Raw genomic sequence first — 15596 nt, forward strand, 5'->3', positions numbered from 1 at the left:
CCATCCTCGGTCTGGGGGTATCACTGCGCAACAAACTCGCATGAGAAAGTGTCAAGGAATTAGAACTTTTGACAACTAGTCAAACACTCACTTACTCCACCAACTACGACATCTTTTAGGGCGGAGACAATGTAATTTTGATCTTATATATCTCTTTACATAATTTGTTCCTCTATTTTAGATTTAAGTCTTAATTTTCTACATTTGTTTCTTTTTTTTTTTTTGGTATTTTATTTCTTTCTTCTTACACAAGTGCCTGCGACGCTAATATGACGATATTTGCACTATCATATAGATATTCTAATGAAAAAATTATTAAAATCTAAAAACAAAAATATATGATTAAAACTGAAATTTGATCGTTTATAAAATAACATTCTAATGAAAAAATTATTAAAATCTAAAAATAAAAAAATATATGATTAAAACTAAAATTTCATCGTTTATAAAATAACATTCTACACCGTCTTCACTCAAACTAAAATCGATAACATGGGACTTATATTGAAAATTGAACAGTCGGGGATATATTACACATTATCTCCACCCTCGTTCGCTTCTAGACATAGATGTCGAATTATTATATTGAAACTAATTTTATTGTGAAAATTTGAAACACAATAATTTACCCGTTGTCTAAAAGTTTCATATACAAGTTAACACAATAAAATATTTTTCGCGGTAAATATTACTTGAAAAGACTAGCTGTAAAAATTATTTTAAATATTTGAAAATAACTTACTAAATACTGATTGGATATAATTTAAAATAATTTATTAGCATAAATACATTATTCTTTAAAAATTTATTCAAATATAAAAATATTTGTGTATCTAATTTAAAAGATATATTATAGTCAAACTAAGATTTTTTAAGATAAAGATGATAAAATTTCGAAGCATCCAACATCCGAATATCCACCAAATAAGCCTTTTTTTAAAATTAATATTAAGCTTATACTTCTAATTAGCTTATGGTTTTTATTTTTGTTTTTTATTTTTAATGTAGAAAAGATAAAGATTAATAATCAAAGAAGGAAATTAATTTAAAAAAAAATGCTAGTGTGTGAAATATATATCCGAATAACACACAAACAATTTTCACAATTTCCTTCCTATAAAGATAAAGATAAAGATAAAGACTAAAAAAATACACAATTGTTGATATTACCAATTTCCCTAAATAACGAGGAGACTTAACTAATACATATATAGTTAATGTAATATATTCTCCAAAAATAAATTAGGGTTTGTTACAAAAGGAAGATTTCGTGCAGGAGGAGGATTCATTATCTACTTATCTTATTTGATTTGATGAGAAGTTCTTTTGTATCCTTTTAGAACTTTTAATTGCTTCTTCGACTTTGAATTTGGATTTTTTGCAACTCAATCTCCGCATAAAAAAAAATCCAGAAACAGATCGATGGAAAGAATGATTGAAGGGAAACTCTCGAGAATAACCATGGCAGACGAAGAAAATATTGATTCGGGTCACTCTGATTCGAGGCCTTCAATCGTGGATTTAACCAGGCGTCTGAAAACCTATCCTGCGAAAGCTAGAACCATCCTCCTACCGATATTGCCACCTCCGGTGATCGATTCTTCGGGAGTTTTGAGTTCTTATGGGAATGACGACGATCATTCTCCGCAGGTTTTGATAAGTTCCGAGGCAAGTGTACAGCCTGATCATCTTGATTCTGAGGAGGGGAAGGAAAAGGTGACAGGGCTGAAGCGTGAGTTAGAGGAAACTGAGGATGGGCCTGGAAGGGGTGATAAGAGTCGAAAAACTGATTCTGGGGTGGATTCTCCGAAAATTTCGGACACAGAAGGTGCTGGTCATGATGGGGAAGTAAGAGAATCGGAGATCAATATACAGAGTTCTGATGAAATATCACCGAGTGAGAAAACTTCATCCAGGGAGGGATTTACAGATGATCAAGCCGCGGATATCAATAATCAGGTAGTCTCTTCTGTGAAGGAAAAAGACGCTCCTAATGCACCGAAGACCCCCAAAAGATACGATTGCAGTTTCTGCAACAAAACTTTCTCGTGTCACTTGGCGTATGGAGGCCACAAATCGAGTCACAAAAAGTTCAAGATGGTATGTTACAACGGCAATGATATTAGACGTAAGAATCAATCTTTGATCACCAATACATGTGATGAACAAACTGGTAAAATTGCTTCGAGCGTTGAAAATGCAGCAAGCCTTCCGGAACCAGTTGGTAATGATGGGAAACATACGTGTAAGATTTGTTCGAAGAAATTCCCATCTGGCCAAGCTCTTGGAGGCCACATGAGACGCCATTCGACGGGTGATCAGAAGACGCAATCTACTCCTAAAATCCTGGATTTTGATCTTAATGAGTTGCCCAAGGAAGAAGATGGATATCCTTAAGCAAACAGTTGAATTCTTTAGGTCGTCTATGAAGTTAATTCAGTCCTGGGTATTACTTTTATTTTTTATTCATCTTTATTTCATTTCAGGGTTTTTGCATGAGTTTCAAGTCTATGCATTGAACTGGTTTAGGTACCCTTTTGCATTTGCCTTTGTTTTCCATTTGGTGATTATGAATGCATATACACTTTTAGAAATCTTTATACCATTATACATGATTATTGATTTTGGATTGATGCTATGGTACACCAGTGAACCGTGGATGGCCCGCCGGCCGAAATTCGTCGTGCGCGACATATCGTTTTTCTTCTTGTGGGTGTGATGGTGGGAATTTGAATTAAACATAGAAAAACATATTATTGTTTCTATCAAATTTAAAGATTTTATAAGAACATATATTATTGTTCCAAAATACATAAACTATATTCTATGTTGTTTGTTGTGTTGTGTACCCCGCATTTTCCAACAAAGAGAAAGATGATACCCAACGTACGACATAGAATTCGTGTATCTATCTATCTATCTATATATACACAACATATTGTCTATAAAATGGCGAGTTCAAGGATTTGAACTGACTTAAAGAAGTCATGTCTACTATGTAAACCAATTTCGATTCTTGAAATGCTTTTGATTTGGCATAATTTAAGATTTATTTATACACAAATTGTGTCTTTGTTTCAAACAATTTTCAAATATTTTTAATTCGCTCCACCTATATTGATGGTGTTGAAGGATGCAACTTCATATATTCTCGAATCCTCTTATTGATCTCATTTGAAATCGAGGCACATAAATTTTCCTATTAGTTAAAATCCTTTCTTACTCGAACAAAAAAAATTACTTATTATTATTATTATTATTAATGATATTACAACATTGCGGTCAGGAGAGGTTGGATGATTTTTTTTCGCTCTTACATGGGTTCGAGCCCACACCTGAGATCATCCGTAATTGTATACATGAATTATTTAATGTTCTAATTGGTTTTAAGATATTACCCGTGAGAAAAATTATTTTTCTTGGACAAAACTTTTGAAATTTCAGATATCAATAGGGTCGTGCTTGGACGGATGGTTTGATTTGGAATAAAACTAACTTTTGGACTTTCGAAATCAATAAGGTTGTGCTTGGACGAGCCATTTGATTTGGAATAAAGGTATGATTTGTGGAGAGAATTAAAAAGCTGATTATGTTGAGTTTATTTCAAATTCAATATTATTATCCTTGGATGATTTGCATCAATAAGAATTAGCAATAGAAGAATTTGAAATTCACTCAACAAAAAGTATCCAAACAATCAAATGGATTTAAAATTCATGAACTTGAAATGCATAGCTTCAAGTCATCCTTTCATCCAAAGACAATCTAAAATAAAGAACGCTTTACACATCATGAAATAGTTTATTCCATTCAAGTAGTCAAGGAATTCATAAAATCAATTTTTTATAGTAGTTCACGAATTTATATCTATGAGACTAATCAACCCGATCTATATTTGGAATTGAAAATAATACTTTTGATATAAAAATTAATATATTTTCATGAGCCATATCAGATATGATATACGTCTCACAAAATTGATTAGTGAGAAACGTTCTTATAAAAGTTTTTGTGTTTTCTTAAAATTCATATATTTTATAGAATTTTTTTATATATATCAGATCAATTATTTATCTCATATAATTCAAATATGAGTAGGTAGACTCTTGTGAGACGGTCTCACGAATCTTTATCTGTGAAACGGATCAATCCTATCGATATTCACAATAAAAAGTAATACTATTAGCATAAAAAATAATATTTTTTCATGGATGACCAAAATAAGATATCAATATTACAAAATATGATCAGTAAGAAACTTGCTTTCAAATAATTGTAAACAAACTTTAAAATTTTATCTTTCATATTTTTCTTTTATTTTATAATCATTAATTATTAAAAAAAGACAATTATAATTTACTCTTATCCCATACTTGCTTACTCAAACCAAATATATTATTATTTATTCAACATCGTAAATTTCCACACAATTCTCTCGGTCCAACCAGAGTAACCTTAAAGTAAATCTTTTATATATTATACATAAAAACTGAGATAATAAAACTTATATCGATAAATCATAGTCTAAAATATAAAAAACATAAAAAAATAAAAATAATTGAATCAAATATTCCCAAATAGGCATACAAAAAAAAAGTAATTGAAAATATAATTTGTTAACTCTATTTGTATAAAATAGATGCTCCCACACGTCCACTCTTCTACCTATCAATTATTCTTGGAAAAAATTAAAATAGTAGAAACCACTAGAAATGGAATTATTAGCATTATAATAAAGAAGGGCTAAATTTCAAAGCTATTTATTTACTCCATAAAAATCATTTCATTCGACAACTTTTTTTTTCTCTTTTTTGCATTACCCCCCTAGCTTCTCGTGTTTTTTTTTTTTAATTTAAAAATCTCAATTCTCTCAATATATACAAGTTAGATGCCTGATTAACTAAAGAAAGAAGTCTCAACAAGCCGCTAGACAAGCTAAAAACGAAACACCAGAGAGATCTCCAAAGTCACGAACCTCTCCGCCATCAAAAGTCGTTATCCGGTTTGGAAAGCACGACACGAACGCAGTCAATGTACTATGTACATAAGTCATCCTCAACTTCCAGTCAGCATTCTCTTCCCAAAAAATGAGATTTTGCCAGTTGATTGCAACTGCAAAATCACAGTATCTATGCTGGTATAATTTTATCAGCAGTTCTAACGACACCACTCTGATCTTCGGCACTGGGGAAGTCGTCTAGAGTGCGATACTCATCCCCGAGCAGTCTCTCCAATTCTGGATGTTTCTTTAGTGGTTCTGTCCGGCAATGGTCCTTCCGAAAATGGTGAAACTCCCTGCCAAGAACATGCAATGTGGTTTAACTGAAGGTATGAAGAGTGGGAGGAATAGCGAATGTACATAGAATAAAGGAATTACCCACTGATGCATCATCGCTTATGAGAAAATTATGATGTTCAAAGCAATACGTGATGTTCTGTTATCTAGATTAACCAAGGATATTATGTGTGATATTCATCCCAAAACCTCTCCACAACACAAACCCAGAAGTCAAGAAATGATATTCGGCCAAACGACTAATGTATAATTTAGCCTATCAAATAGAATAGGAAACAGTTTTGATTGGGCCGTCTTCCCTCAAACGGGGAGAACAAGGAAGACGTATCAAAATAGGCTAAATAGCCATGACTAAAAATGATTGTCACATTATTTGGAACGGGCGGAAAGTAATTAAGCGAATAAACCCTAAGTTTAGTGAATAACTTATTCAACCAATTCTTATTCGACGTTAACGACGGCATCTATTCCCTTTCTCATTCCATTGAAGTAGCTTATTGGCACTTGTTTTGCAAATTCTATGCACAATAACTTTACAAATATTAATATATTTTTGTGATAAGCATGGTAAAACATGACCTCTCGAGTCTCTTGTATCACAATTTTAACATTTAGCGCAAGTGAAAAAGGAAAACCCGAAAAAGATGTAGAACTGTAGAATTACCAATATTTTTTAAGGCCATAAAGGTTCCCTTTTTTATAGAAGTCAAGTGTCAGCTGCTCAAAACTCTCGTACAGGTGCTCTCTGAATACCTTCTCCAAACCATAACTGAAACAACAAATAGTTGCACTCAATGAGAATCTAGCAAACCAAAGCAGGAGAATAAGACAAAAATCAACTAATGTGTATCTACGAAAAGTAAACTAAACAATACATGAACCGTACCTATAAAACCTAAAAAGGCACTCCATTCCATAATTACAACCTGCAGCAGCATCTTCTAGAGCTACATTCCGGAACTCATTATACATGGAAGGAATAAATATATCCCTTAAGAAATAAGACCAAAACCTGTACAGCGTATTCATTTCCTGCGAGTAACAAGAGGCTTATTCGGTAGATAACATAACAAACACACAAAAATAGATTAGTAATGCATATGTCAACTACAACACTGCCTGCTCTTCCTGCATGAAATTATATCTATAATTATGGATGGACTAACGAGATAATGTCGGATAACTTATCAGATAAACGGATATCGTATAACAAAATTAAGAGAAGGAACAACCGTCAACTGTGGATAAACTTGCACCCAACATATGAATATAAATTATTCATCAATGCATCTCATAGACCGAGTTTAACAACCGTAAGAGCAGATAGGCAGATGAATGTCCATGGGTACATATCATGCAGGGGAATAATCTCGTACTCAAATGGCGGCCATGCCTGTCCATACACCCAATTAGGCCTATTTTTTCATAAGAACTTAAAAAAAATCCTCTCGAAAAATGTTTGCATAAGCTTTTTCTCGAAAAATTTCAAACAGTACCTCACTGCAACCAATGCCAAGATTCTTTCGTTCACCAAGGCAGCACTGGTGATACTCCTTGTAGCTGAGACGAAAATTAGTGACCCCAATTAATAAGTATACTTTGCAAAACAAGCCAAAATCAACATGGAAAATGTCAAAGCAAGCATTTACTATGAATAAGTCCTATATCTAGATGTGCACACTAGTATGAATATCCTAATAAAATCTCTCCTTACATCTGCTGTTTGAAATGATTTTCCTCCAGAAGTCTATAATTTGGATGCCGAAATGGTGGAAATGACTTTCGCACAGAACCAACTGGTGGACTCGTACCTGAGAGCTTTTTGCCAGGTGAAGCACACAATTTTGAATCCCTCAAACTGCAAATTTTCAAATTGAATTTAATTGGACCACAGTTTATTCAGCAATAAACTCTGACATAAGCAATTCAGATATTTCCTATATCATTTGACAGAAAAGGCTTAATCAAAAGTTTAAGGAAGTATGAGACTACAGTTGTAATGCTCACCAATTACTATCTGGAGGTGGACTGAAGTAAAAACCAACATAATTACTTGGTGGACTTTCCGCTATCATGCCAAGAGAGTTTTGATCACTTCCATGAGATCTAAAATTCCCAGGAAAAAGTCGCTGTTTATGCAAGGAGTGCTGCTTGAAGCAGTCTTCATTTTGCTTCAATCGAGAATTAAAATTTAGAGGGCATTCACAATCGATTTCCTTGGCGGAACAATCAGGAGCTCTTGAATTAAAAGGGACATCATTTTGTGGATATATCGAGCACTTGTCCCTGGTTTCATTGCAAGTTTTGGAATCCCAATAAGGAGATGGTTCCTGCATTATGCAAGATAATTAAAAACAATGATTTAACTGCTAGTACAAAAGAAACAGAAATCTCAAAAACAACATATCAACCTGTTCATAAGAACAGAGGGAATCATTTATGGCAGAAGCAAGCTCACTGGACGTGGTTTTTGATTCTTCACCGGGTACTTCCATCAACAGATTATTCTGCTGCATAACCTGGTTAGTAATTATTATTTCAACAATTTAACTTTTTATATCTTCGATTCAAATTTTCAGAGACAAACTGTAACGTCCAAAAATTTGAAGGTCCATGTGAACCACATGCATGCGAGTTATTAAATTTCTTTGGTATCTTATTAAATTGTTTTAAAGCATTAAATGCATGTTTATTTCATTAAATTGTATTTAATTATTTTCATGCATTTTGTGCATAATTATTGCATGGTAGAATTTATTTCATGAAATTTTAAAGGTTTATGCAATATAGATTTTTAAGTTGCTTTTCGCGCTCGAACGAGAAACGAAGACCGAGAAATTATCAGAAAAAATTATTTTACTACATGATTAATTTTTATTAATTATTTTAAGATGTTTTTAAGTGTATTTTTCAAAAATGGGATTTATTGGGTATTTTTATCCGCAAGATTTTATTTTTAACGGTACGTAAATTTTGTCGAATCGGAGACTTTTTGAGGGCTCGGCTATTATTTTCAAAAACGTTCCAACAAGAAATATTTTTCGGGAGTGTGTTTGAATTTAATGGACCTACTTTTAAGCTTATTGGGCTTAAATACCTTTTTAAACTCCTAATTGGCAATTTAGGGCCCATTATATACTAAATTATTATTTAATTAACACCTTAACCTCACTTAACCTAAACATATTCCCTCCTTCAGCCGACACCCTCCCCTCAGCAGGTTTTCCTCTCGGTTTCAGCACCCCAATAGCTGAATAGCATCGGCCTTGGCTTGTCTTTGCAAATAAATTATTCCGACGCTTTCCCGTTGCTCATTTCTTCGTCGTTCTTGCGTAGAATTCATCAAGGCACGCGTTGTATCTCTTCTTTACTCATCACACACGTTTTATATGCTGTTGAATGTGTACATCCAAGAAAACTTTCGATCCCCCCTTGTGCATAAAAGATTTTGGTGATACAATGTATTTCTTGCATTATTTTGTTGTTCACTCATGATTTTTCTGGTTTGTGGTGTAAGGGGCTGCTGTAATAGGTTGACAGAGAGCTGTTAAGGTCGAGGGTGATGAGATTTAGATGCTGGAGTCGAAGTTCGATCGGGGTCGTTGAGATTGTTGAGGGCCGATTGGAGTTGAGGCTTGTGTGGGGGCTCGATCGGAAATTCTGTTGCCCCGGTTGTGCGAGGGTCATCCCCAGCCCTGGACCAGACCCTGGTGGGTCTGAGTCGTGGTCTGGGATGACTCGAACCATGCTGGAGTCGGTGGAAAAGTTGATCGAGCAAGGTTGAGTCGGGTAGGCCGCGTGTAGGAGTTTTTTTGGGATGTTTCTCGGCTCTTAGAAGATAGCAGCGGGAAGGGGCTGTGTGGGTGGGTTCAGCAGGTTCAGAGGAGACCTAGGGGGTCTAGGGAAGGGTGGATCGCAGCTGGTCCCATCAGTAGAAGGCTAGGATCTCAAATATGTAAAGTGGTGCGCTAGGATGGGTTGGATTGGAAAGTGTCGCAACTCCAACAGCTGGTGGCCTACTGTTCTAAGGTTTAGGGGGTTGGCTTGGATGGTTTTAAGGCTGTAAATGATTGTATTAGGTGTGGAAAAAAAAGTTGGGAAAGTTTTGGTTAAGTTTTGGTTCGATTCGGGTTAAAATCAGGACACCGGTCCAAGTTTCAAAACGAATTGGTTAAGTTATAAAATGAGCTCGAATTTATGTCTAGGAATGCTTTTGAAAATGTTTTGGGACATTTTAAGGAGTTTGGTAAGCTTCGGGTAAATTTTAGAGGTCCAGGGTTGAAACGTTAATTTTTGGGTTTCCAGGGGCAAAATGGTCATTTTGCACCCAGGGTGAGATTTTGGTCTTGGCAGCACCCTGAGCACAAATTATAATATTTTAAATGATTATGCATCATGTTTACGATTTTTATGCTATTATGATAATTATGATGCGTGCTTGGTTTAAAGGAAAAATTATGTATATGCATGATTTTATTAAGTGATGAATATGAGATGACACATTTTGAAGGAAGTGATTTAGTTGTGACTGACACGATGACACGATGATATGATTGGAGATATCGTGAGGGAAAAGACCCCAGAGGGAGCTCGTTTACGGGAGAAGGCCCCAGAGGGAGCCCGACGATCGTATTTCCATTGACATGATATGATGACATGATAGGCTCGGGCTCAGTTGACGGGTGAGAGTGTCGCTGATGTCCCCCGCCGCCGGGTACCGCGGTTACACGTAGATGGATCCATCGACTGACATGATGATACGAAAGTCACAGCTAATGAACGAAATTCAAATTAAGATTTTAACACGTATATGCTGATACGATGATACATGCTATTACCATGTTTTGACAGGTCACAGTTACGCATATGATGTGATAACATGATGAGACATGTTTTGACACGTTACGATTTTACACGACACACTTATTTCATGTTTTTAAGCTCATGAAATGTATTTTGATTATGCTATTTTTCACTGCTGTGTGCTACGTATATGTACTTGTTATTACTGGTACAGGTGTGTTGAGTCTTTAGACTCACTAGGCGTGTGTGGTGCAGGTGAGCATTTTGATCAGGGGACCGGAGGTGCCGAAGACTGAGTAGGCGGGCGGGATGCGCGGTGACACGACCCGAGGACCATTATTTTTCCGCATATTGATTCACGTTTTTTGAGAGGAGTTGCACATTTTTATATGTTGATGATATTACGATTTTTACACGTTTACGCTTTCGTTGATTTTGGATGACGTTAGTTATTTTTAAATTGCATTATTCTTGTTGGCAAATAAATACGATTACTTTAAATGTTATTTTGTAATTGCGAGCTTTAAAAAAAAATCTATATTTCCGCACTTTTAAAACGGTGGACGTTTCACAAACTCTACCTGGAAATATTTTTTTAAAAAATTATACACTACAATATCAGTACAGACACCCTATATAAGCAAAAAAAGATAAAAACGAGGACAGTAAATAATCAAACAATGCTCTTTCCAGTTAAAACTTTGTTAAATGATACCGAACCATAATCCTTGGGCCTCACCTGAGTGACAATTACAAGCCTCTCAATGACTTGGTCATTGACATCATTGTCATCTCCACTCCTAAAATGAATAACCAGAGATGTGAAAATGTAAGTAAAAAGTGCCTTGAACATGCCATGAAAATCACATGAAATGGAAGAAATGAATCAATCAATCAATCAATCAAAATGATGTATACAGACAGCACGTGCTGAAGATAAAACTACTAGCATCTTCAACTGAGCATGTACTTTAAAGTAACCAAGTAACTTGTGAGAGGTTTTTTCATGCATTTCTAGTGATGTCGTAGGTGGAACCTGATACATATAAGATAGTATATCAAGGACTCACTAAAATTTTGTTTACACAAATATTACATCCCACGGGCCTTATTCCATTTACTTCCAGCAAAAACTGTGATATTTTGTTCAAACACTTTCAAAAAAAATATCACAGAATTGTATTGTTGAATGAATCCAAAACTCTAAATTCAGGTCAGACACATTAAAAGAACCCACATCCACACAAATAACATAGCAAACACACACTTAACAAACACAGATAACAGTAAATCAATCATAGAACACCTGGCAAGAGTTGAAGGATGGCAATCCCTTGCCACTTTCAGCTCCAGTTCCAGATCTTCATCTAACATATGTGTGCCGGAAAAAACATTTGCTGAGGCATCAGTATCAATCACATCCTGATTCGGAAGCACCGGCATCTCTTTTTTTAGGTCATCGCTATTTTCAGTGCAACTGTTCTCGTTATTGGGCTTCAAATCCAGTCCCATTCTTAAATTAATATTTCCTGAAGTGAGATTTAGTGTTTCACCACTGACAAAAGGTTTATCCTCATGTTGTCGTGCATCTGCTGCAACAGATTCTTTTTTAGAATCTGCACTAAACGATAGGTAATCCCCAGAGCTTTCACTAGGTGAATGCAACTCTTCGGTTTCTTCAAAGCTGCCCGTTTTATTCTCATTGCGCTCATCATTCTTCGCAGGACTCGTGACAGGAGTAGAAGGAACCCACTTTGACCATTTGTTCTGTCTCCTTATCTTTTCACCCTGAATAAAACGAAGTTGAAAGATAAAGGAAATATTGTTTGGACAAGAAACGAGAAGGCAATGGAAATTCCACAATTATAATCAAGGATAATATGAGCACTGGCTGAGAGATGTTCAAAAGAGGTAAAATATCAAACCTGCACTTCGATGGTCTCTGAAGACAGCAATGCATCAAGGATAAATGGTATCTCTACATTCATTTTCTTAATCTGAAATTCAAAATTTCAGAAAAGGCTTGATGGAATAATTATCACATCAACAAAATTAAATTTTGATAAAGCAAATCAATCAAAAGAAAATAGGACAGAAAAATTTACTAACACCATCATGCACCATGCAAATCTGTTCAATAGAAAAAGGATATAAAAGATATGGGGTTTCCGCCACCAAGGAATATGATTTTGTAAACAATTTCTCAGCCTCCAAGAGGAAAAAGACAGAAGTCAAAATTTGACAACATTTTGACAATTGTCCAGGTAAAGTTGGTCATAAGACAACGCAGAGAAAAAACATTACCCTCGGAAAGCCTGCAATAATTGATATTGGGACCCAACCTTCGCTATCCATCAAGGATATCAAGTAGTGATCAGTCTGCAGATTCTCATCACTGCCAAAGGTAAATATCAATGCTTAGATGCCATATATTGCTTATATATAAAGTTTCTGCAGTAGTTGTATCCTATTACTCGAGAAGCTTCTTTGAAACATCAACATATCCCAGCTGTTATCTATTTGACTATTTACTCGAAAAATAAAATTGTCTGAGGAATCACCAATCACGGCAGTTCCAAAGAAACAAGCATGTTTTCATTTTACAGTTAAAACCCCATCACTATGACAAATCATCATTCTGATGAGTTGCAAAAACTTAACATTCTGCTAAAAGAGATGTACTTTCACTAGCCTAGAAAATAAAAAGGGACAAGAATTTGTCAATAAGAACCAGATGAACATTGCATTTTAACGATATGAAGTTTAATATAGAAGCTGACACCTCGGCTCTGGGATTGAAGTTCAGAGTAAATGTCGATTTCATAACAGTACAGGAGCAGAGAACATGACTCGTTTTTCTTTGGGGGTGCATCTTGTATTCTTATTTCAAAGAAAGTTGAGATACTGAAAGTGGGATCCTCTGAGACACCTCACCTGAAATAATATTCAATTTGTGTGACAATGCTGGCTCTCAAGGACATTGTTGGTGTGGGTGGCATGGGAACACCAGGTTTCAGAGGATATGGAACCAAGTGCGGTTGGTAAGGTACTCTAACAGAACCCGGAGGAGCAGCAGGAAAAAAACTAATAAAACCTGGGCGACCTGTATCATTGATGAATTCATTAGGTTATGTCCATGCAAATAATCTTAAAAATGAGAAGAAATAGGAAATAAAGTGAAATCTGGGTAAGCGGTCAATTATAGCAAGAGGTGGATCTATTTACATTCACTTGCACAGTGCCATACACGATAATTCTAATACCTGTGAGATACGGTCCGTCGACAAAGCCTGAAGGAGCAAAAAATGGAGGACTTACGAAAGGTCTCGGCCCCATAGTCTGTTGCAAGGGAGTGTTATAATAAGAAACTGGCCTCTGATTATTCCAGGAAGGATTCATTTGGCCACCTCTATCTTTTACCCTAGAGCTTTTTCGAACATAATTGGAATTATTGGCACTGGAATCTATGTATGGTAAAGGATGAAATCCACCATTTACTGGATGAACAAACTCTTGTGCTGGAGCATCACTACCAGACTTTAAAATTTGAGTATTAGCTCTGGGAAAAAATCCAGGGGAAACCTGATAACCATATCCACCACCAGAAATGGGTGACATGGGACGCATGACATTAAAAACTGGTGGAACAGTTGGCTGATAGTATATGGGTGCGGGCACTGGTATCGGTATAGGAATCGGAGATGCAGCACTTGGGCCCTGCTTGGGGTCAGTTTTATTATGATAGATACCATGGGGCTTGCGAGGATATTTAAAATTACCTCGCCCATTTGTCTTCAGCTGCTCAACTTTAGCCTGGAGGATGAGATGAAATTTTCTTGTAAGTACAAACTACAGATACATCATGCATTTACAACTCATAACGTTTGTTTATGAATAGAGAATTTGCAGCCACCGCCATCCGATGTGAAAGAGCTACACCACCTTTCCGCATAGTAATAGAGATTTTTTAGCTCGGGAAGTAGTTACAAAGTTATACGACAAATAAAATTTGATAACTCTAGGAACTAATAAAACGTGCCTGCATGTCGTCACACATTCGAAAGCTCATAGATATGCCAACAAGCATGTCAAAGCAAACAAAAAATACAATCCTTAAGGTCTTTGATCATCAGTCTACCGTTATTCGTGAACAAGGACCCACACAACAGAGTATAGCAACGGCAAACCTAATGAAGAATAATCAACTTAAAGATGTGACAAAATGGGAATGGTATGCTTTAGGATTAAATTTCTGTGATCCACCTTATGAATTCACTAGGCGATAATGTGGCTGTGATTACAGCATCAGGTCCATAAAACTGGACACAATACCCATTCGCAACAAAGATGCACAGTAACTTGCACTTTAGAAAAAGAGCATAAAAAATTAAAATATATATACGTATATAATAAACCTAAGAAAATATTATCCGTTGACATCAAAAGACTATCCCTTTACTTCATAACTCTTCTCTAATTGATTTAAGAAATTCGGTTCTCGATCAAGTATGCATTAAACACGACAATCGCGAGTAATCAAACGGTGATAAAAATTAACAAACAAGATAGACCGAACAACGCAGGGAACCACCTGAGCAGCATCACAACCATCAACCACAGCTTGCTGCGGCGGAGGAGATTTAACGGAGTCGGAACACATATTAACACTAATCTTTGGGCGCTGCTTGGCTTCGGAAAGTGCCGGCCAGGAGTCCGAATCCGCGTCCTTGACAGGAGAGGCGGTGGCGTAAGTTTTCCACGGCGACCCAGGCGAGACATCAACGGCATCACCCTGGCAGTGGTGCTGATCACCATCACCATCACGACCCATCCCCATCGTCATGAATAGCACAGAACTACGTGTGAAAACGGTGGAGGAGTGCGCGTTGTTGTGATCTGCAGGGCAGGCTAGGGTTTTTGAGAGTTTCCGACCCGTGTTCACAGTTTGACTGCGAGAGGGAAACAGTTGCGTGCGCGAGAATGACACTATTTATACTGCTTTCGGATCTGTTAACGAAATCTTCGGTACCTACCTTAGTATAGTACAGTATAAGCACAATATTGTAGATACTTTTATTTATTTATAATGAAAATAATATTTTTAATATAATAAAAATTTATGAATTGGATCGAATTATATATTCGTCTCGTAAAATTAATTCATCGAACAATTTCATAATAGTTTTTGCTCATATTTTAATATAGTTTTAATTTTTTAATAAATTTCTTATATTTTTTCTCAAAAAACTTTGAGTTCATTTAGTTTGCATTTAGATGGATAAATTTGAAATATATGTATTTTGGATTATATTTTTATTGTCAACAATAAAATAATAGATGAAATATTAAATTTATATATTAATTATTTACACATTAGTTACACAAAATAGAATAAATTTCAAATGTATTTATTATGGCAAAAACTTGTGTGAGACGGTCTCACGGTCGTATTTTGTAAGACGAATCTCTTATTTGGGTCATCCACGAAAAAATATTA

At 35.5% G+C, this 15596-nt stretch overlaps 1 protein-coding gene across 3 annotated transcripts; it reads right to left on the reverse strand.

Moving 5' to 3' along the window:
* Positions 1-4690: 4690 nt before the first annotated feature.
* On the reverse strand, positions 4691-15123 carry LOC142547508 (la-related protein 1A-like). 3 transcript variants are annotated; one of them, XM_075655864.1, is made up of 14 exons: positions 14691-15123; positions 13363-13912; positions 13034-13202; positions 12404-12494; positions 12025-12096; positions 11406-11887; positions 10839-10899; positions 7708-7803; positions 7304-7626; positions 7011-7154; positions 6793-6856; positions 6183-6328; positions 5961-6065; positions 4691-5295 (listed from the first exon to the last, which is right to left on the reverse strand). In XM_075655864.1, exons 1-14 carry the CDS (start codon positions 14940-14942, stop codon positions 5130-5132), a joined length of 2721 nt encoding a protein of 906 aa, XP_075511979.1. In that variant the 5' UTR covers positions 14943-15123; the 3' UTR covers positions 4691-5129. The 3 variants fall into 3 exon arrangements, with proteins under 3 accessions (XP_075511979.1, XP_075511970.1, XP_075511960.1); XM_075655855.1 differs by having other exon boundaries at positions 7708-7806; XM_075655845.1 differs by having other exon boundaries at positions 7708-7815.
* Between the last annotated feature and the right edge of the window lie 473 nt (positions 15124-15596).

This window comes from Primulina tabacum, chromosome 1, assembly GCF_025594145.1.
Source record: "Primulina tabacum isolate GXHZ01 chromosome 1, ASM2559414v2, whole genome shotgun sequence".
NCBI lineage: Eukaryota > Viridiplantae > Streptophyta > Magnoliopsida > Lamiales > Gesneriaceae > Primulina > Primulina tabacum.

Excerpts from the sequence above, each read along its gene's own strand:
- LOC142547508 (XM_075655845.1), bottom strand. The coding sequence starts at position 14,942 with ATGACGATGGGGATGGGTCGTGATGGTGATGGTGATCAGCACCACTGC. Across the intron at positions 7,155-7,303 it reads CCACCTCCAGATAGTAATTG|TTTGAGGGATTCAAAATTGT; the intron begins GTGAGCATTACA and ends GAAAATTTGCAG. Across the intron at positions 6,066-6,182 it reads TGCCTTTTTAGGTTTTATAG|TTATGGTTTGGAGAAGGTAT; the intron begins GTACGGTTCATG and ends TTGTTGTTTCAG.